At 39.9% G+C, this 22,467-nt stretch overlaps 1 protein-coding gene across 2 annotated transcripts in view; it reads right to left on the bottom strand.

Moving 5' to 3' along the window:
• Positions 1-22,467, bottom strand: part of TP53BP1 (tumor protein p53 binding protein 1) — a 118,447-nt gene that overhangs the window by 10,250 nt on the left and 85,730 nt on the right. For both annotated transcript variants that reach the window (XM_036735130.1, XM_036735129.1), the window contains 6 exons: positions 9,477-9,754; positions 8,090-8,239; positions 7,359-7,789; positions 4,890-5,081; positions 2,057-2,275; positions 450-665 (listed from right to left, as the gene is read on the bottom strand). In XM_036735130.1, coding sequence (XP_036591025.1) covers positions 450-665; positions 2,057-2,275; positions 4,890-5,081; positions 7,359-7,789; positions 8,090-8,239; positions 9,477-9,754 — 1,486 coding nt within the window. The remainder of the gene's footprint in view (positions 1-449; positions 666-2,056; positions 2,276-4,889; positions 5,082-7,358; positions 7,790-8,089; positions 8,240-9,476; positions 9,755-22,467) is intronic.

The following is a 22,467-nucleotide window of genomic DNA, read 5'->3' on the forward strand; positions in this document are numbered from 1 at the left end:
CAAGACTTTCTGAAGGCATGGAACAAATCTTTCTCATAACTCCCCATGATGTTATTAATACAACTGTACATTTAGCTTGCAGTCAAATGGATGAAATATGTCTAGAAACTGCTTATTGAAAGTACTGGAGAGAAGACCTGCTACCCACCCTTCCAAAGCCCCCTGAAAGCCACGGCCATCTTTCTCCCCTTCCACCAGTTTTGCTATGGTCTTTTCCTTGAAACTTTGGATAGAAAAGATGTCAGACTATTTAGAAGGAGGCATATTTGCTTTTCTCCATTCCTTAATTCAGGGTCAATTTCCACTTGCTTTGGAACCTCTATATATGACAAAGGGGACTAACCACAGGCCTACTAAAGAGGCAGAGCAGCTAGAATGAATACGAAGGAACTGTGAAGCTATGTCAGAAACCCACAAATTTCCACAGGAAATGAGGACAGTGGTCTCACCCTCCTCTTCCTCACTGCTCCCAGTAGGACCATCCGGCAATTTAGAGCGGCTGGCTAGCTTATCATTGGCTGTGGCCATGGTAAGAAGAAAAGCATAGCCCAGAAACAAGGTCTTGTTGTGGGGCAACGGTCCCCTCTGGTCTTCCAAAGCTAATGGCTCTCCAGCATTGTCTCCACCCTCGCATGGGCTCACAAACTCTCCTACTCCCACAGTACCTGGGTAAGAACAAAAACAACATTATTACAGAGAACTCTCTGGAGCCAAGGATCCTAAGAATGTAGTGTTCTACATAGCAAGCACTTATAAATGTTCATTAAATTGAATATGTCCTACCTGCCTGAGTACGAAGTAGTATACAACATTCCACTCTATTTTGTTTAGTTCTGAGCAGACAACCATGTTACATCAGCAAAAAACAAAAACAACTATGTAGACTGAATATACATGAAAATTTTATTTTTAACAAATAAAAATCATAATAAAATCAATGACACAGTGATATGCATAAAATGAAAAATCTTTCAGTATACAGAAATAATTAAAATTTTTACATAGCCAAACCATTTATTGGACTAGCTAGGAGAAGATTCATGGCCATTAAAACTCCTCCCAGAGCAGTGTCTGTCAATTTTCTCTTTCCTACTACAGAGGACCACTATGCTGGTTCCAAATTTCAGTGTTTGTTCTGTTACTGTTTCCAGTACCCAAGAAGTGGATGAACTTGTTAGCTGAGGACTTATGACACAAACAGATTTGTCTGATCCCCTTTGTTCAATTTTCCAGGAATAAAAGGAAAATGGATATTTGTGTCAGGAAAATTGACTCTAAGGCTCATATGAAGACTAAGATGACAGGTAACTTTTTCCCCAGATAAAATAAGGAGCCAGAAAGAAGCTTGCTTCTAGGGACATTTTGACACCCAGATGATGAAGATACAACGAACAAGTCTGAACACAAAAATAGCTACCCTTTTAATAAAATTTAATACTGTAGCTTAATCATACTGCTTTCCTAACTCCCAGCACCAAAGGAATAAGAATTTATTACAGATGAAGAGACTGGAGGAACCACTGGAACAGGGAACATGGATTAGTAAAAGGCATATGAAGTGCCATAGGAAAGAGGTTCTGGATAATCAATGTACATCATGAGATGAGTTCCCAGATTTTGAGGTAAAACGAGACACCAAGAAGTGCGTGTACCATGGGAAAGTGACAACAACAAACTTCATCTGCTTCTAAACTTTGACCAGTCAGCCCTGATTCCTTTCCCAGCCCTCCCACTACCCCCCTCACAAAAATTATAATTTAAATATTTCAGATATTATCTCCATTGCCTCTTTACCTTACTCTGCCAAGAATATTGTGGTGAGAAGGTAGAAAAGGAGTGATTAACTCCTCAATGAGCTGGAATGCCCTAAAATAGGAGGCTATATGAAAGTATTTTATGACCCACGTAGCTGAATAAGTGTATAGCACATATCAGTATGACAGAAGGCCACATAATCAACACTACTTTTTTATAATACTTTCATTACCTTTTGCCAAGAGTCCTACCCTTTGCATTTCATGAAGGTATCTGGAAGAATCTGAAGGAAGAGATTTACCAGGTTTTACTGTGGTTGACTTGCGGCCTCGCTTGGCAGGGGATCGATCTTCTTCAGAGCATATCAGTTTCCTCTTGCCAGAGAGAAGTCCCATGGAGACTCGAGGACCTTCAAGGGTTTTACGTGGAGGAGTGGCAGTGGCGCTGCTGCTGGAGGTAGTGGGGGTGCCTGGGGAGTTGAGGTTACTTCGTCGTTTCCGCTTACCCTCCACCAGATTATCTGTAACCAAATAAGATGGAAAGTAATCAGTTCTCACAGTCTGAGGCCCTGAATTTCCCTCACACATTCCACTGCAGCATAAAACACATTCTAGGACCATTCCATCTTCTGTTTCACACTTTCGTAGCTGAAGATTTGTTTCATCTCTTGCTTAGCTGAGGAGGCAAGAAGCCTAAAGATTTACTAGAAGGTAGGGCAGGCATCCTCCAGTGGCCAGACTTCCATGTGCTTCAGCGCAGCCCAGGGCATATGGACATCCTCAAGGGGCCAGACCTCCACATGCTTCAGTGCAGCCACAGGGAAATGCAGAAAAACTCCACCTGGCCTCAGCACATGCCAGATAACACCACTAGGACCCCAGTTCAGCACCAGGTAAGCCACCAGACAGACTCCTATAGCCTCCAGGACCTGAGGCCCCAGCTCACAAAGCTAGTGACCAGGTCTCTGGACCCCAGCACAAGAAACTTGGGACAGTGCCCCCTGTACTCCAGCAGGAGAGCTCAACTTTAAAAGCTACTAAATAGGCCAAAAAATGAGCAAGAAGTAATTGACAATAGAAAGTTACTATGGTGACAGGGAAGATCAAAACACAAACTTAGAAGAGGACAATATTGTCAACATACCTACATCCAAAACCTCAAAGGGGAATACGAATTGGTCTCAAGCTCAAAAAGCCTTCTTGAAAGAGCTCAAGAAGGATTTAAAAAGTCAAATAAGAGAGGTAGAAGAAAAAAAGAAAAAAAAAAGAAATGAGAATTATGCAAGAGAGAGTCAACAGTTTGGAAAAGGAAGGACAAAAATTAACTGAAGAAAACAATTCCTTAAAAGTAGAATTGGCCAAACAGAAAAGGGTACAAAAAGTTAAACCGCTAACTGAAGAAAATAATGCCTTAAAAATTAAAATTGGGCAAATGGCAGCTAATGACTCCATGAGACATCAAGAATCAGTCAAACAAAAGTAACAGAATGAAAAAAAAAGAAGAAAATGTAAAGTACCTCATTAGAAAAACAAATGACATGGAAAATAGATCCAGAAGAGAAAATTTAAGAGTTATTGAACTGCCTGAAAGCCTTGATCAAAAAAAAAAAAAAACAAAAAACCCTAGACAGCATCTTTCAAGAAATTATCAAGGAAAACTGCTTTGATATCCTAGATTCGAAGGGTAAAAGAGTCACTGAAAGAATCTAATCACCTCCTGAAATTCAGACCCCAAAATGAAAACTCCAAGGAAAATTGTAGCCAAATTCCAGAATTATCATATCAAGGAGAAAATACTGCAAGCAGCCAGAAAGAAACAATTTAAATATCATGGAACCAGTCAGGATTACACAAGACATGGCAGTTTCTACATTAAAGGATAGAGAACTTGGAAAATGGTATTCCAGAAGGCAAAGGAGCTTTGATTACAACCAAGAATCAATTACTCAGAAAAACTGAGCATAATCTTTCAGGGGAAAAGATAAACATTCAATGAAATATGGGACTGTCAATCATTCCTGATGAAAAAAAACCAGAGCTGAGCAGAAAATTCAATCTTCAAATACAAGATTCAAGAGAAGCATAAAAAGGTACACAGGAAAAAAAAATATGTTACTCATTAAGGTTAAACTGTTTACATCCCTGTGAGATGTTACAAGATGATACTTGTAACTCTTGAGAACTACATCTTCATTGGAGTAGTTAGAAGGGGTATATATAGATAGAGAGTGTGGGTATAAGTTGACTTTGATGTGATGGTAAAAAAAATTAAGGGGCGGAAAAAAAAAGGATTGTACTGGGAGAAGAGGAAACAGGGAGACAGAACAGAATAAATTACATCACATGAAGAGGGACAAAGACCTGTTACCATAGAAAGAAAGAAGGGATGGGGGGGTGGGGAGGGGGTAGGGCAAGCATTGTTTGAATCTTACTCTCATCAAAATTGGCTTAAAGAGGTAATAACATAAACATTCAGTTGGTTATAAAAATCTAGCTTACTTTATGGGAAGTAGAAGGAGAAAGAAAAGGGAGGGGGGTGGATAGAAGGGAGGGAAGAAGTAGTAGGGGAAAAAAAAGGGAGGGAGGGCAGATTGAGGGAGGTGGTGGTCACAAGTGTAACACTGGTGAGAACGGAAAGAGTGTAAGGAGAGAGGAAAGTATAAACTAGGGAGAAAATAGGATGGAGAGAAAGATACAGTTAGTAATCAGAACTGTGAATATGAATGGAATGAACTCTCCCATAAAATGGAAGTGGATAGCAGAGTGGATCAAAAACGATACTACTACAATGATTCGTTTATAAGCAAAGAGATACACATGAGTAAAGGTAAAAGGCTGGAGCAGAATCTATTATGCTTCAGCTGAAGTGAAAAAAGCAGGGGTAGCAATCCTGTCTCAGACAAAGCAAAGCAAAAATAGATCTAATTAAAAGGATTTACTAGAAGGTCCTGGAAGGGGAACAGAAATAAACAGTGGCCCAGGAAATGCACCTGATCTCCATCTTATCAGCCACAAATGGATATAACAATAACAAAGTTAATGAAGTTATGTTCAAGCTACCCAAAAAACCGCCTTTTAATACAGACTTGATAAGGCCTCTTGAATCTCTAGCTGCACAGAGAAAATAGATCTTACCTAAGCTAATGTCTGCTGCCTTGGTGAGGGGTGTTACTGGCTCATATGGACCAAGCCCGAATTGCTCCCTCAGTTTGTTCCCTTGTTCCAAAGATAAGATAACTGCCATTCGTTTGTACCATTTCCTTTGGCCTTCTTTTTCGATACTGTAATATAATTCCCCAGATTCTTTTCTGTGTCCTTTTACCACACCTGGGAAGAAAAACAATAAAGGAAAGCTGTTGCCAGTAATGCCATTCCATGTAGTCAAATACTTGTGTTTGCTCTGTGCTCTGCCCAGTAAGCCTAAACCAGATGGTTCAAGCGCTTGAAAGCTGGGACATGACTAAACACTAGCTGTCCTAACTAGTGTATTACCAACCAAAATATATTCAACTACTACACTGGGGTTGGGGTAAGGAAAGTTCTAGGTTGTCAGAAAGAAGACTCTGGTATGAGAGTTATTAAAGTCATTTCCCAAGCCGAGCACTACTGGCTTTTTGATGGTTCTAATAGTTTACTCAAAGTCAGGATGTACTGTAAACAGCAGTTGATGATAACTCATTAGTCCCTTTTGATTTTGTTTCTTTGGGAAGTATATACCTTACATTCGGGGATGGAATGGGTGGGCATCTTAAGAAATGAAAGAGGAGTCAGATAAGGGGAAGATGAGACCAGCTAGTAAGAAGCTGAAATGCGTCTCCCTGCCGGCTCCTCTCTCACCCTACTCTTAGTCCCACTGCTCTCATCCTTTTTTTCCCTTTTCTTTTTTTTCTTAATAGTATTTTTCCAATTCCAGGTAAAGATAGTTTTCAACATTCATTTTTGTAAGATTCTGAGTTCCAAATTTTTCTCTCTCTCAGACAGCAAGCAATCTGGTATAGGTTATATATGTACAATCATGTTAAAACATATTCCCACATTAGTCATTGCTCTAATTCTGACCCAACTTCTTAGAATAAAGAGTACACAATACTATGAATAGAAATTGGGGTAGAATTTAGTAGATTTAGGTTCTAATCTTGATTCTATCACAACCTAGCTTTGTGAAATCCTGAGCACTATCCACCCTCATAACAATACTTGGCTTACCAATAAGCCAATAAGTTATACGCCAACCTTGTTGGGTTGTTGTGATATTAAAAAGTTAATTGCAGAAGACGGTTTGAAAAAAAAAAAGAATCTTCATACCACCTCACCCTTAAACCTATAATCAGAAGAACCCATTTTGTTCTATTCTAGTAGCCTGTGTTAGATTACAGAACTGGAAAAATCCTATCTCTATCACATGAGGAACTTACTTTCAGAATCCTATATCACAGCCTTGAGACAAATGTCAAAAAGAACACGAAAGAGATAGTAAGACTCAGTTCTGCTCCTTCTCATAAATTTCTTTACAACCCTTCCTGAGCCCCACCAAACTACAGAACTCAACAAGAGAAATCACAAGACTCAAAAGAAACACAAGAAAGCCAAGAATTAATGAATCAGAGTAAGAGCTACATAATACTTCATAGTCTTTAAAAGAAACAAAAAGAATTAAAAAACAAATCACTGGTTCAGACTTTTAGAAATAATTCAAGAGCTTAAAGGGAAAGAATTAAATTATTGTCTCCAGGATTTATTCTGGAGACAAAAGCATCTATATCGTTGGTGTTCAAAGAGCTAAATGTGGACTTTCAAGAGCTGTTTTCTTACCTGAAACAAAGTATTCAGAATTTGGTATATATATTTGGAACATAAATTGGTACACATTTTAGATCAAATTTTTGGTATTTATTTTGCTTTATATATTTGGCAGAATTCCTTCAGTCGCAGGACAAAATTTAATTAAAAAAAAAATGGAATCCTTACCAGACATCATCTCTCTAAACTGCCTTGCCATCAAGAACTATAAGATGAGCAAGCCTACTCCAAACCGAAAAGAGCAAACCATACATAGAAACTCAAATGAAAAAATTCCTAATCATAGCTTATTGCCTTTACAAAATTACAAAACTATTACAAAATAATTTTTCCCCATCATCTAAGGGAAAAGAAAAACTCTGAGAAAGGCAAATTCTTTCTAAGTAACAAATGAACATCTTAATACCAGTTTAATCCACAAAGAGAGAACAACGAAATGCACAGAGCAGAAAAGATCCCCACTGCCTACCCCTCAGAAAGTTATATCCTAGAGGGGAGAGAGTGAAGACAGAAAGCCAGTTCCTCAAACCAGACAAACCTGGGCATGTGCACTTTTGTATATATGTATATACACAGGCAGAAGTACAACTTTTTTCTAAGTACAGTTATTTGATCTGTTTCAGTTGCAGTCATATACCTGGTTTCATCAAGATAGATAGTAAATCCAGCTAGTTTGGGGTGAATAGGATTTCTGACTTCAACCTAACAAGTAGTCCGGTTGGGGTGGCTTTTCAGTAACTGGTGAAAGTAACCCATGTATCCAGAGACACAATGAGCTGCTAAAGACCTTGCTCCTTTCATTACCTGCACTGAAATACTCATCCTCCGAAAGGGCTGTCACTTCTGTCTCCAGCGGGATAGGGTCACACAACAGAATGTCTTTGCCCAGCACATCACATTCGTACCCATCATCAAAAAGCAGCTTATACTTCCCAGCTCCAACATCTCGGGTTATTTTCCCAGAGTAAAAATAACCATTGGAGGACCACTTGGCTACAACTCGGAGTCCTACAAAGCTGTTTCCTGAAGAAGAGGAGTCTAGGCCATCAGACGGGCCAGCAACAACCTGCAAAGGAATCTCTGGAGAGTCGCTACGGCGTAAAACTCCAGTACTACCATCTGCTCGTTTGTTGGCATCTGGTATACGGGGTACAATGCGAGTGAAGGGTTTATCATCTGGTGAGACACTTGTTGAGATATCCTCAACACCAAGTGGGCTAGGCAAAGCTGTTTCTCTGAAAAGGAAATATAGAATGATGAAGTGAGAATGAGATTAAAGACACATGTGCATTAACTTCTAATTTTCCTACTTCTTTAGAGAATGGGCCGAACGATCCGCCAATGATTTCATTTCCACAGTCATGAGTCTGGTCTTTCAGTTGCTTTCATTTTTACCCATATCATCTTGCAATTCAAAATATACCCCCTTTTCTCTCCTGGCACCCCATATACTTTGGCCTCCTTCTTCTACTCTCTTCTGCTCCTATTTTAATGAACAGATAACCAATTAAGTATATCTTACACTACCCAAATACCTGGTTCCAGTTGTCCGAGAAGGAGGGCGGCCCCGTCGCCCTCTGCCACGAGGTGTGACTGGAGTTTTTCCTCCCTGTCTGATGCCAAGGCCTGCATCACCATCCTCCTCACACACAGGTGCCCCTATCTGAGTGACCCCTTTTCTGGGACTGTAGAATGAAGGCAGGTTAGTCAGAAAGCAACTATTAGTGAATTCTTTTTCAAAATCTTCTCAAATCCCCTGGTCCTTTTTTCTTTTTTTTTCGGAGGGGGGAAGGCAGGGCAATTGGGGTTAAGTGACTTGCCCAAGGTCACACAGCTAGTAAGTGTGTCAAGTGTCTGAGGTCAGATTTGAACTCAGGTCCTCCTGACTCCAGGGCCAGTGCTCTACTCACTGCATTACCTAGATGCCCCTCCCTGTCCTTTTGTCTATACGTGCCAGGCTACATGCCAGGCCAACGTATACTAGCCCCTAATGTCAATGATAAGCTAGTACATCAGTCAAATATCAATCACAAAATGGAAGTGGGTAAAAACAGAAAGGAGAAAAAAACGTGAAGAATTTTCTTCTTCTCTATGATGAAGCTAAATACCTCCTAATAATTTTTCTCAGTATAACCATCAAACTCAGCAAACCTACTTCTACCCCTGTCTTGCCTTCTTATCCATTACAGATTCTACATCAGAAAGCAAACAGCCAGTGTGGAATCACCACCCCAAATCTCTGTTTTACTCCTTGAAAAAACAATAGACTTAAAAAGTGAGAGAGGCAGCGTGATGTGGTGGGAAAAGCTTCAGATCTGGCATCAGAAAACCTGGGTTTGAAGTCTCGCACTGCTACTTACTATTTGTATGAACTTGGGTAAAGAACCTAATTTCTCAGGCCTTAGTTTCCTCATATGAAAAATGAGTGGTTTGAATGCCGTGTAACCTTTAAGGTCCCTTCCACCGCTACATCTATATAATCCTATAGTTTCCAAGGCAATTTCTAAGAAGCAGGGAAAGAAGCATGGGAATAACATACCCCCATCACTCCCATCATTTTCCCAATATTCAATAAAGCCCATGAGGTTCTCTGGCCTATGAAGGAGGCTACTTTGCTGGCAGAATGAGGGTCCACAGCTTCGGAGTGACAGGCTCACACTGATCCTCCAACAGTATCTTAACTGATCAGCTAAAAGTACCCTAAAGAAACATCAGCCACTATAACAACCCAAAAACAACAGAGGAAAAGGGAACTAATTTAGTCTGGGGCGGGGGTGGGGAGGCACTGGCAAAAATCTTTCTAACTCTCTTTCTGCCATTCCCATCTCTCCCTTTTCCACATGAAGTTAAATCTTTCTACCCCTCAGCCCTCCTCACCCCACCCTAAGCCCATGTCTCTCCCTCTGGATACAATATCTGCACCTCAGTTTTCCTGGGGCTCCACGAGCGCTGGGTAAGGCAAAATCTGCAGGTTCTGTTCCACTTGTTTTCCCTTTGACAGGTCCAGCTCCTTTCCCTGAGCTGCTACTGCTATGTGCAGCTGAGAGGCCACTGCTTGCTCCACTTGACATTCGATTCAAGCTGGATGCCTTGGAGGAAAAAGAGCTGATATCCCCTAGGTCTCCTGAGGAGCCACCAGTTTGTGATGGAGAGACTTCCGTCTCACACTCCTGACACTCCACGACTGGTTCTTCAGCCTCCTAGACGGAAAAAGAGAAAATAAAGTTAAGAGGAATTATATTAAGACAGTGCATTTTAACTGACAAATTAGGTTAAAATGAGTGACACCAAAACCTAGAAAAAGCAAAAAGATTCAGATTAAAAAACTGGGTTTTAGTCCAAGAACCAACACCTCAAGGCCTCATTTTAAAAAGAAATTGCTTTTAAGGAAGAATTCTGGGAAGATGGCAGAGTAGGTCAGAAAACTTTTGGCTCTTCAAATTTCTTCCACAAAAAACAGAAGATCACCTCAGAGCAGCAGAAATAAACATGGGGTAAAAGCAATTATTGTCCTAAAATAATTTGAGAAGACCCCAGGAAAGACATGCCCTCAAGGGGCAGAGTTTCCACCTGAGTGAAGTGCAGACACCTCCAGGCTGACTCCACAGAATCAACAAACAAGTCCTATTGAGAGGCTGCCCCAACTTTAGAAACTTTCATCTCAAGGACAGTGATGGGGGTTGAGGTGGGAGGTAGGGGTGTCTGACAGCTGAGTAGGAGAAGATTGAAGGACTTTCCACTGCCAAGGGACACCAAGCACAGCTGTGCTGACCAGATACATCCCAGACTGTGGCTGCAGGGATGTAATAGTAATTAAGGTGGGACTTTCTGCTTTTCTTCCCTTAAATGCCTTTAATGATTCTGGCCTTTGTTTGAATGGGGCAGATAAAGTAGGATCTTTTTGTCTTGGCAGAGACTGATTTGTTTGTGATACTAGGGGTTGAGGAACTATCCCACACACCCAGCCTGGGTGAGGTCAGAGCCCTCAGGGCTCTGAACAGGATATTATTGAGGACAGCTTGGCATTTGACTTTTGGGGCAGGCTCATGGAAGGATTGTTGAGACTCTGGGCAAGCTGCAAACTGCCCCCCAGCTTTGCAACCCAGATGTTGGTACTGGTAACTATGTATTGTGATTGATATTTCTAATTTGTCTGTATTTGCTCTGAAGTTCAGGGTGCTGGCTTTTTCCCTGAACTAAGTGAATGATATTTGTATGTTGGTTTAAAATAAGATTGTTAACCCCTTAATGTTACTTTCCTTAGTAAAGCAGATCCAAAGAACCTGTGTTGGCAGCTTTCTGGGTGCTGGTTGTTGGTGGATCTTACACCCCCACAGCAGCTGCTAGCAAAATTGTTACTACAAGAAAGTAGATAGCACACACCTGGGAAGTGCAATAGCGAGAGGCAGGGACTTGTAGGCTGTGGGCACTTGCAGGAGAGCACAGTCCCTGGTTTCAGTTCCAGGGCAGAAAGGCCAGTTGTAATTTGCAGCCACCTGAGGAACCTCAGGGAGAAAAATCATTTGCAGATCAGCATGGCTGGGGTCCCTAGCTGTGGCTTAGGAGTGGAGAGAAGAGCCCAAGGTTGGGCCCCAGGACAGACCTCAGAAAATAACAGTAGGGAGGATCTGAGGCTTGGGGCATCATTGTTCACTGGGCCTTGGGACCAGAACTTGATTACACCAACAGCTGCTAACAACAAAATAATTAATCAATCAATTAATCAATAAAGTGAGTAAGCAAAGGAGAAAGAACCCAACCATAGATGGTTACTATGGGGATAGAGAAGATCTGGGTTCTTACTCAGAGGAAGATAATGGAGCTAAAACAGCCACTCCTACTTCAATGAGAAACATCAAATGGTCCCAAGCACAAAGAGAGTTCTTGGAAGAACTTAGAAAGGACTTTAAAAATCAAATAAGAGAGATTGAGGAAAAATTAAGAGAAAAAAATCAAGAAAATTATGAAAAGAAAGCCAACCAAATGGAAGTAGAGAATCAAAAGCTTGAGGAAGAAAATAATTCCCTGAAAACTAGAATTGGGCAAAGGGTAGCTAATGATATTCTAGGACACCAAGAAATCATAAAACAAAATCAAAAGAATGAAAAAATAGAAGAGAAGGTGAAACATCTCATCAGAAAAACAACCCATCTGGAGAACAGATCAAGGAGAGAAACATAAGAATAGTCAGACTACCCGAACATTATGATTTTAAAAAAAAGGAATCTTGACACGTGTTACAAGAAATTATCAAGGAAAATTGCCCTGAAGTTCTAGAACAAAAGGCAAAGTAGAAATAGAAAAAATCCACTGATCATCCCTTGAAAGAGATCTCAGGAGGAAAACTTACAGGAACATCATAGCCAAGTTTCACAGCTCCCAGGTTAGGGAGAAAATAACGGAAGCAACAAGGAAAAAAAATTTAAACGTTATGGAGCTACAATAAGGATAAGACAAGACCAAAGAGCTACTATGGTGAAGAACCGTAGGTTTTGGAATGCTATATTCTGTAGAGCAAAAGAGCTGGTGGGGTAATGACCAAGGGTAACTTACCCAACAAAGTGAAGTATAATCCTGAATGTGAAAAAGACAAACAGACAGACATTCAACAAACTGAAAACCTTTCAGGTATTTGTAACACAAACCCCAGAACTTAAGGGAAAATACGACATGTAACATCCAAGAGAAATATAAGGTAAACATTAAAGACCAATTGTAAGGAACTCAATAAGGTCAAATTGTTTACTTCTTATATGTGAAAATATTAACAGTACTCTTATGATTGTCATCATTATTTGGGTAGTCTGAAAGAAAGACTTGGGCTGAGCAGAATATGATGGGGTGATTCTAAAAAATAAAATGTAGGGAGAGATAAAAAGGAGTGATTATCTCATTCAAATGAGGCATAATAGGAAAAACTGATACAGAAGAAGCTAGCGGGGGGAGGACAGGCAGTGTTGGAACCTTACTCTCGTCAGGGATGGGTTAGAGAGGGAAATATATGTATGTATAAAAGTCTTCTAAATTTGGTAAGAGAGAGGATAAAGGGATAGGATGGGGGAGAAGATAAAGGAGGGACTCTTAGAGGGATAGATAGGTTAAGGAATAAGAAGACAAGACAGCAGGTAGAAATAAAGCAGAGGAGTGAGGTGGAATAGGGTAAACAGAATGAGAAAGATAGTAAGGAAAAATAGGAAGGAGGAAAATACTAACAAGTAATTGTAGCTTAGAATATGAATGGGACGAATCTACCCATAAAATGAAAATAGATAGCAGAATAAAAATTTGAATTCAATACTATGTTGCTTTCAGGAAACATAATAAAAATGATAATAAAAAAGGACAGGAGTAGAAGTTAATAGGTAAAATAAGCTGGGATAGTAATCATGATCTCTGACAAAGTTAAAATAAATTTAATCAAAAGTGAAAAACAGAAAAACTACACTATGTATCAGCAATATTATTTAATATTGTTTTAGATGACGGGTGGGGAATCTGCAGCCTCAAGGTATGTGGCCTTCTAGGTCCTCAAGTGTGGCCCTTTGACTGAATCCAACCTTTAGAGAACAAATCCTTTATGTTGTTGTAGCTATTATGAAATCTACTTTCCTAGTTCTGCTCATTTTACTTTGATTCAGTTCATTCAAATCTCTCCAAGTTTCTCCGAAGTCTTCATGTTTGTTATTTCTTATGGGTGACGGTATTCCATTACCATATTTCCCCGTGTAGAAGACACACCCTTTTCAAAAAATTTGGGGTCTAAAAACTGGGTGTGTCTTATACAGTGATTGTAGATTTTTTTTACTTGCATTTCCCACTTTATCGCGCTTGTTGTCTTTGCGCTCATTGTTTCGCATGTTGCTGGTATATTAGGTTACGTTTTGCCACATTCTGCCCAGAAATGGCTCAGAAAAGACTTTCGTACAGTGCTGAATTCCAGTTAAAAGTGATCCAGTTTGCAAAAGTGAATGGAAATCATGCCGCTGAACGTAAGTTTGGTCCTCCTCCAACTGAGAAAACAACCTGAGACTGGCTACGGGAAGAAGAAATCCTACTGAAAAAGCCATGGCAAAAGAAGGCCACGAAAGGCAAGAGTGAAGAAACCAACTATAGGAGAAGTCTGTACCTGGGTGAAAAGATCCTGAGATAATACCAAGACTGAGATCATTGTCATGTCATTTAAGAATGTGGCACTTCAAATGCCACAGATGGAACTGAGGACAAGGTAACATATGAAGACAGTGATTCGTCATCAAACACAGATGAAGACAAGCTAATGGATGGGAGTTCTGACAGTGATGAGGAGTTGTATGAATTTTATGATGAATAAAACTTGAGTTCAATAACTTTATGTAATACATTTTTTTTCAAATTTCGGGCCCCAAAAATTAAAGATTGTCTTATACATGGGGAAATATGGTAAACCAATTGAAGAATTTGTTGAGCCAGTTCCCACAAGATGGGCACCAACTGTTTCAAGTTCTTTGCTACAACAAAAAGAACCATTATGAACATTTTTGTACATGAGTTGTTTCCATATGTCTTTGCTTTGGAGCATATGGCTAGTAGTAGAATCATTAGTAATATCAAATGGTGAAAGGGAAAGTACAGTTTGGTGATTTTTTGAGTACAGCTACTTACCTACAAGATCCTGTCTCCCTTTTGTCTTTAGGACAAAATTTTCTGTTTAGTACTTAAATCCCTTTAAATCTGGCTCCAACCTAATTTTCAGGCTTATTATGTGTTACCTCCCCACCTTTATATATTCAACGGTTCAGTCAAACTGGCCTTCTTACTATTCTTCATATGTGACATTCTATATCCCATCTATTTACTTTGTCTGGAACATACCACCTTCATACTTCCACTTCTTAGGTGTCCCAAGATTCCTTCAAAGTTTGGCTCAAGCACTAATTCCTACACTAGGCTTTTCATGCTCCTCTCCAGTTACTAATGCCTTTCTGTGCCCCCTCACCTCCAGTTCATCTTGTTCATTTACATGTACACATGTCCTCTCCCACAATGAACATAAGTTCCTTGAAGGTAGGAACTGTTTCATTTCATTTTTTGAGCTCCTAGGCTTAGCCTAGAGTCCGGCATATAATAAGTTTCCAGTAAATGCTTATTATTATGGTGGTTATTAATATCTCCACAAAGTTCTACTCTGATGCCCTGTCTGGGTTAGGGAGTGACCCTGGGCCTGAAAAGTTCTGGCAAGTTCTAGGATGCTTGAAAGTCTCTGAGTATGGCCTTCCCTAAAGAGTCTATTTTCTGAGGACCAGACTAATTAAGTATGGAAAAGTTTATTACCAGAAGATGACCATTTGATAGTGAATTCTTTGGCCATAGCAAACCAGGAATTAAAAGAAAGATACAAGGGCAGCTAGGTGGCGCAGTGAGTAGAGCACCGGCCCTGAAGTCAGGAGGACCTGAGTTCAAATCCAGCATCAGACACTTGACACATTCACTAGCTGTGTGACCTTGGGCAAGTCACTTAACCCCAACTGCCCTGCCTTCCCCCCTCCAAAAAAAAAAAAAGATACAAAATGGCCCCCAGAACTACCTGGCTCCCTTCTGCTTTTTCTGTCACAGTGGCAGAGTAGGGGAAAAGGGGACAAAGGATGCAAAGAATCACACATGATATCCTTATCCAAGGACTAATGAGTGGGCCTAACTCTGGAAGAGCTGAATCATATCAGTCTTGACCTTCTTGCTATAGACTAAATCTGAAAAAAGCAAGTTGAGGCCAGTGGAAGGTGGTCTTGATGGTACTCCTTGAAGAGACAAAAAAGCAGTCAAGGTAGAGATTGTTTTATGGTATGCCCAAAGACAATAAGAAACATTCACAGGATGTTTGGTCGTTTCATACAGCAGTTCTCATGACAAATACTGGGAAAAAACCCCCACCATGCAACAATAATGGCTAGAGAGGGAAAAAAGTTCAAAAAAAATTCCATAATACAGTTAAGACTTTACAAAATATATGTTTTGATATTCACTGACTTCAGTATAAAAGTAGTGATAGTGAGGGTTTGAGAAGTAGATCAAGAAGAAGGAATGAATATTGCTGAAAGCTTGAAGACTACAAAGAAGTTTTACATCTTTACATCATGAGCATTTTCTTCAAGAAAAGAACTGGCAGGAACTGGAAAAGAATAGCACTAAAAAAAATGCAAAAAAAGGGATTATATTTTAATAAACAAGAAAAGGCTTATTACTGATGTGTGCTTTATCCCTGCTATCTATACTGTGAACACCAAACAAACAGAATTGGTAAAAGAAGAAAAAAGAGAGATGGCATATACAACTGAAACACTCAATCCTCAACTATTTAAATAAGCTATAATGAAAAGTAGGTAATGAACAACAGAAATTACACTGACATGGATTATCATGGCTATTATTTTATAGAGAAGTTTAACTAATGTAAACTACTTGCTACGACACCAAAAGATGCCAGAAAGCACCTTAGTCAGGAAAACACTTCACTCACTTTAGTGCCAAGCAGAGAGAGAGAGAGAGCAAATGAGAATGAATGAGAGAGTGCAACCGAAGGCAAATTTAAAACAAACTCATTTGTAAAATCTTATCAAAGAGGATTATGGATGAGTATGAGCAGTTTCACATCATAAAGCAGAAAGAAACAGTTGAAAAGCCATCCCAATCATGTTTACGGTTGAAAATAGAAGAAGGAAAACAAGCAGGAAAAAAAAAATGGAAAAAATCTGCAAAGATTTTTTTTAACAAACTTTCTACCATCAAAACAGTAGAGTCACCAGACTTAGTCATTAGCATCACAATCCCAGGTGTGTTTATAGGGAAGACAAGAATGGAACTAAAGAGAACAAAGATGGAAAATACATTTGAAATAGACTAAGTGTACATAGAAGAGACAGTTACTTAAAAGAGTCAAGCAGATTATAAGGTATGAAGAAATCAATTCACAAGGTATATTTAAGTGAGAGTATCAAAGATGTGGGGAAAAAATCTTGACCCTTATTACTACCAAATAAAAGTGACTGAACAAACATCAACAAACACAGATCTACAAATCTACTTCACCATCTATACAAAATTTTTATGAGATTCATCTCCACGTAAACTGAAGGCATCCTCAATGAGGACATTTTAGGAAATAAAAAGAACTCGTTCTCAAGAATTATTCAACAATGGACCATGTCTTTATAATTTTGTGGCTGACTTTCAGATATAGAGAACACACAATCCCACCAAATTTATGGTTTACTAATTAGAAAAAAGCATTTGATGTAGGTACAGCAAAATGCCACCTCTGAAAGGTTCTCTTCCATGGCAGGTAGAAGCAGGCTGCAATATGTAACCAAAGAGGAACTTGGAAAAAGAGTAAAAGATATAATCAGGAAAATGTATGAATGGAAGTGAAAATGGTTCTGATTATATGGTGAGGGCAAGGTATAAGTAGATAATGAGAATCCTCCACTGGTATCCTTAAGATGTCAGGAGAAAGTGACAAAGGCCTCCAAAACACTGTAATCCTATGTCAAACTTATGGTAGGATATGGACAAAAATCACAAAGAATGGGCAATCAGAAATGTGCTACAATCTGTATCACTGGAGGGTATATCCATATCAATGAATTCACAGATCCTTGAGCACTGGGCATTAAGTTATTAATTGACAACTTACATCAATATCTATTTCACAGACATGCACATACACACATGTACATTTTTCTTTTCTTTTTTACTGAGCTGTCCTTTGTATGAGAAGTTGGCCTATTTCCTTAGAATTCATGTATTTTTGTTAACCACTGGTTTTGATGAATCATAGAATGTCAGAACTAAAATAAAATTTTAAATTATCTAACTTAATCCTCTCATTTTACGAATGAGGACAATGAGGCCCACAACGCCCAGAAATGGGAAATGACTTTCCCAAAATGACAGACGGAGTTGGTGGCAAAGCCAGGACTTAGCTCACTCCGCAGGGTTTCTTCCAATACCCCTTGATTCTCTTCCTTCACGTGAACAGAGCAAAATGAGTACCAGAGAATATAAAAGTAACTGATAAACACCATCTAAACATTAGAAAAATGTAAACATCCTCTGCTATAAAGGTGCCTTAATAGACAGAATACACATAGTAGAAGTTTTGTTCTGTAAAATGCAAAATAATTGATTTTGTTATCTTGAAACACATAAATCAAATGTTGCTAGATAAAACATAGCTAGAAGTTGCAGGAAACTTGAGTATTAAAGAGGCAGTGGGTTAAAAGGTAAACAACATTCAACTTGGAATCAGAGGATCTAAGCTTGAGCCTGAACCCCATCAACTCACTCAAGTCTAACTCTCCTCATCTGGAAAATGGAGACATTAATATTTAATCTAGCCAGTTTATTACTATAAGCAGCAGTAATACTAGAAATAGAGTTTTCAAGCCAAGAGGCAAACGTTAATATAATTACTGACTATACAAATAACTCAAAGGATATGAAATAGGGTATTAAAATTTTTAATTAGTGCAGCCATTAAGAATATTATTAATCAAACTATGTATGCATCAGATACAATCCACCCTGAGGAGCCCTTCAAAGGACCAGTATATATAAACAAAAATACTAGGATATAGATCAGGACAACTGGAGATGGCCCTGGATACAGTGGGAGACCTTGTCCTTTTTGGTTGTTGTTGTTTTTTTGAGGGCAATTGGGGTTAAGTGATTTGCCCAAGGTCACACAGATAGTAAGTATGTCAAGTGTCTGAGGTCGGATTTGCACTCAGGTCCTCCTGACTCCAGGGCTAGTGCTCTACTCTCTCTGCCACCTAGCTGCCCCCAGACCTTGTCCTTTTTAAGCTAAGGTCTTTCTCACGTCTCAATCTGTCTGAGGCAACACCCCATTGATTAAGGCTAGGTAAGAAGTGAGGCAAAGAATGGCCTCTTTCACCTAGTGTAATGGCAATTTAGATTTGAAGATCTTTCCCACCTATTAATAGGCCTTTGTGACCTGCTTACATCACAGGAAACAGGTCACATGTGGTGGGAGGAGCTTGCTGAACAGTAGAACTGGAAGTGTGCCACAGGAAATGCTCAGAATAAGACTGAGGGAGGAGCAGGAATGCAGGCAAGCAGACAGCTAAGATTTATGAGTGAGTGTTTAATGGGAAGGCCTCAGGAGGAGAGAAGGTCATGACTCAATTATCTGCTATGACATTGTGTTGTAAGTTCTTGGCTATTATGATAAAATGAAGTTGCTGGTTTGGGAATAACGTTGAATTAGAGTTAATGGTTATGGGATTTAATCCACTGGTGTCTGAATAAATGGTTTACTATTTCTGCTTTCTATTTGGAGAATTTCTTATCTTTGTGATATCAAACAAAAGAGGCGTACTCACGGTCATCATCAATGTTGTGACTATTGTCTTACTGATACACCTAGTAAAAAAAAAAAATCAATCTGGGAGGGGAAGACCTTCAGGGTTTCTGGCCAAAACAGAAACAATCTCTACTTACCACTCTGAGCCATCAGAGGCCAAACAATGACCAAGTGAGGCTTGGGCTGGGATCTACTGTTGGCCAATCAATAAGAGCCAGAATAATTAGGGTTTAAGGCATGGTTCTTAAAAAATGAAATCTAGCCCATAAAACCCAAGACATCTTGTGAAGTTTCATCGATCAAAATTTATATTTCTTGGGAGGCGGAGCCAAGATGGCAGCTGGTAAGCAGGGAATAGTGTGAGCTCTGTACCGAGTCCCTCCAAAAACCTATAAAAAATGGCTCTGAACCAATTCTAGAACGGCAGAACCCACAGAACAGCAGAAGGAAGCAGGGCTCCAGCCCAGGACAGCCTGGATGGTCTCTGGGTGAGGTCTATCCCACACGGAGCTGGGAGCTGGGAACGGAGTGGAGCAGAGCCCAGCCTGAGCGGCGTGGACCAACCAGACCAGGAGCCAGGCGGAAGGGGCCCTAGCGCCCTGAATCAGTGAGCAGTGAGCTGCGGCAGTTACCAGACCCAGACCCCTCGACCCACAAACACCAAAGACTGCGGAGAAGGTTAGTGGGAAAAGCTGCGGGAGTGGAAGGAGTTCGCAGTTTGGCTTCCAGCCCCAGGGGCAGCAGAGGTGGGGCAGCTACAGCTGCTGCAGCTTCTGGCCCCAGGCCCACCTGGTGGGAGGAATTAAGTGGTGAATTAGAGCAGGAGTGCACAGCCTGCTGAAGATCTAAGCCCTGCCCGGGTTGGGGGTTCTTGGGGAAGGAGTAGTGCTAGTGTGACAGAGCTGGCACCTCCCCCCCAAACATGGAACATAGAACTCTTTAGTCTACAAGCAGTCATACCCCACTGAAAAACTGAAAGGTCAAGTTAGTTGGTTGGGAATATGGCCAGGCAGCGAAAACATACACAGATTCAGTCTCAGACTTTGGATTCTTTCTTTGGTAACAAAGAAGACCAAAACATACAGCCTAAAGAAGACAACAAAGTCATAGAGCCTACAACAAAAGCCTCCAAGAAAAACATGAACTGGTCCCAGGCCATGGAAGAGCTCAAAAAGGATTTGGAAAAGCAAGTTAGAGAAGTAGAGGAAAAATTGGGAACAGAAATGAGAAGGATGCGAGAAAATCATGAAAAACAAGTCAATGACTTGCTAAAGGAGACCCAAAAAAATACTGAAAAATACACTGAAGAAAACAGCACCTTAAAAAATAGACTAACTCAAATGGCAAAAGAGCTCCAGAAAGCCAATGAGGAGAAGAATGCCTTGAAAGGCAGAATTAGCCAAATGGAAAAGGAGGTCCAAAAGACCACTGAAGAACATACTACTTTAAAAATTAGATTGGAGCAAGTGGAAGCTAGTGACTTTATGAGAAATCAGGATATTATAAAACAGAACCAAAGGAATGAAAAAATGGAAGACAAGGTGAAATATCTCCTTGGAAAAACCACTGACCTGGAAAATAGATCCAGGAGAGATAATTTAAAAATTATTGGACTACCTGAAAGCCATGATCAAAAAAAGAGCCTAGATACCATCTTTCAAGAAATTATCAAGGAGAACTGCCCTGATATTCTAGAGCCACAAGGCAAAATAGAAATTGAAAGAATCCATCGATCGCCTCCTCAAATAGATCCCAAAAAGAAATCTCCAAGGAATATTGTCACCAAATTCCAGAGCTCCCAGATCAAGGAGAAAATACTGCAAGCAGCCAGAAAGAAACAATTTGAGTATTGTGGAAACCCAATCAGAATAACCCAAGATCTGGCAGCTTCTACATTAAGAGATCGAAGGGCTTGGAATGCGATATTCCGGAGGTCAATGGAGCTAGGATTAAAACCTAGAATCACCTACCCAGCAAAACTGAGTATCATGCTCCAAGGCAAAATATGGATTTTCAATAAAATAGAGGACTTTCAAGCTTTCTCAGTGAAAAGACCAGAACTGAATAAAAATTTGACTTTCAAATACAAGAATCAAGAGAAGCACGAAAAGGTAATCAAGAAACAGAAATTGCAAGGGACTTACTAAAGTTGAACTGTTTTGTTTACATTCCTACATGGAAAGATGACATGTATGGTTCATGAGACCTCAGTATTAGGGTAGCTGAAGGGAATATGCATATATACATACATATATACATATATGTTTATGTATATATGTTTATGTATATATATAAGTGAATGTGTATGTATGTATAGATCTGTGTGTATATATATATGTATACATATGTGTGTGTGTGTGTGTATAAAAGAGAGAGAGAGAGCAGACACGGTGAGTTGAAGATGAAGGGAAGATATCTAAAAGAAATAAAATCAAATTAAGAGATGAGAGAGCACCATACTGAGAGAGGGAGATAGGGAGAGATAGAATGGGGTGGATTATCTCGCATAAAGGTGGCAAGAGGAAGCAGTTCTGTGGGAGGAGGGGAGAGGGCAAGTGAGGGGGGAATGAGTGAACCTTGCTCTCATCAGATTTGGCCTGAGGAGGGAATACCATACATACTCAGTTGGGTATCTTACCCCACAGGAAAGAAGAGGGAGGAAGATAAAAAAATAAAAAGGGGGAGATGATGCAGGGGAGGGGAGATGGGGGTGGAGGTTAATCCAAAACAAACACTTTGGAAAGGGGACAGGGTCAAGGGAAAAAATTCAATAAAGCGGGATAGGTTGGGAAGGAGCAAAATATAGTTAGTCTTTCACAACATGAGTATTGTGGAAGGGTTATACATAATAATACACATGTGGCCTATGTTGAATTGTTTGACTTCTTAGGGAGGGTGGGTGAGAAGGGAAGAGGGGAGAGAATTTGGAACTCAAAGTTTTAAAACAGATGTTCAAAAACAAAAAAAAAAAAAGTTTTTGCATGCAACTAGAAAATAAGATATGCAGGCAATGGGGCACAGAAATTTATCTTGCCCTACAAGAAAGGAAGGGAAAAGGGGATGAGAGGGGAGGGGGGTGATAGAGGGGAGGGTAACTGGGGAACAGGGCAACCAGAATATACGCCATCTTGGAGTGGGGGGGAGGGTAGAAATGGGGAGAAAATTTGTAATTCAAACTCTTGTGAAAATCAATGCTGAAAACTAAAATATGTTAAATAAATAAATTTAAATTAAAACAAACAAACAAAAAAAAATTTATATTCCTTTGGGTAGAGCACCCACAGGTAAGTATATGATTCCCTATATAGACAGAGGGAGAGGAGAGAGGGAGAGGAAGGAAAGAAGGGAGGAAGGAAGATTGGTTCTGGAACTGGAACTGGCCAGTTGGATCCCTGGCTCCAGAGGATAGAGTGAGGCTGGTGACTTTGCACAGCCCTGACTTACTTAAATCCAAGTCATGACATCACCTTCCTGATGTCATGGCCCTCTTCAGAAAATGAAGGACAAACAACAAGGATATCAACAGTTTAATTTATTTGGTAAATGACTAAAGTCATA

Source organism: Trichosurus vulpecula, chromosome 8, assembly GCF_011100635.1.
Source record: "Trichosurus vulpecula isolate mTriVul1 chromosome 8, mTriVul1.pri, whole genome shotgun sequence".
Lineage (NCBI taxonomy): Eukaryota > Metazoa > Chordata > Mammalia > Diprotodontia > Phalangeridae > Trichosurus > Trichosurus vulpecula.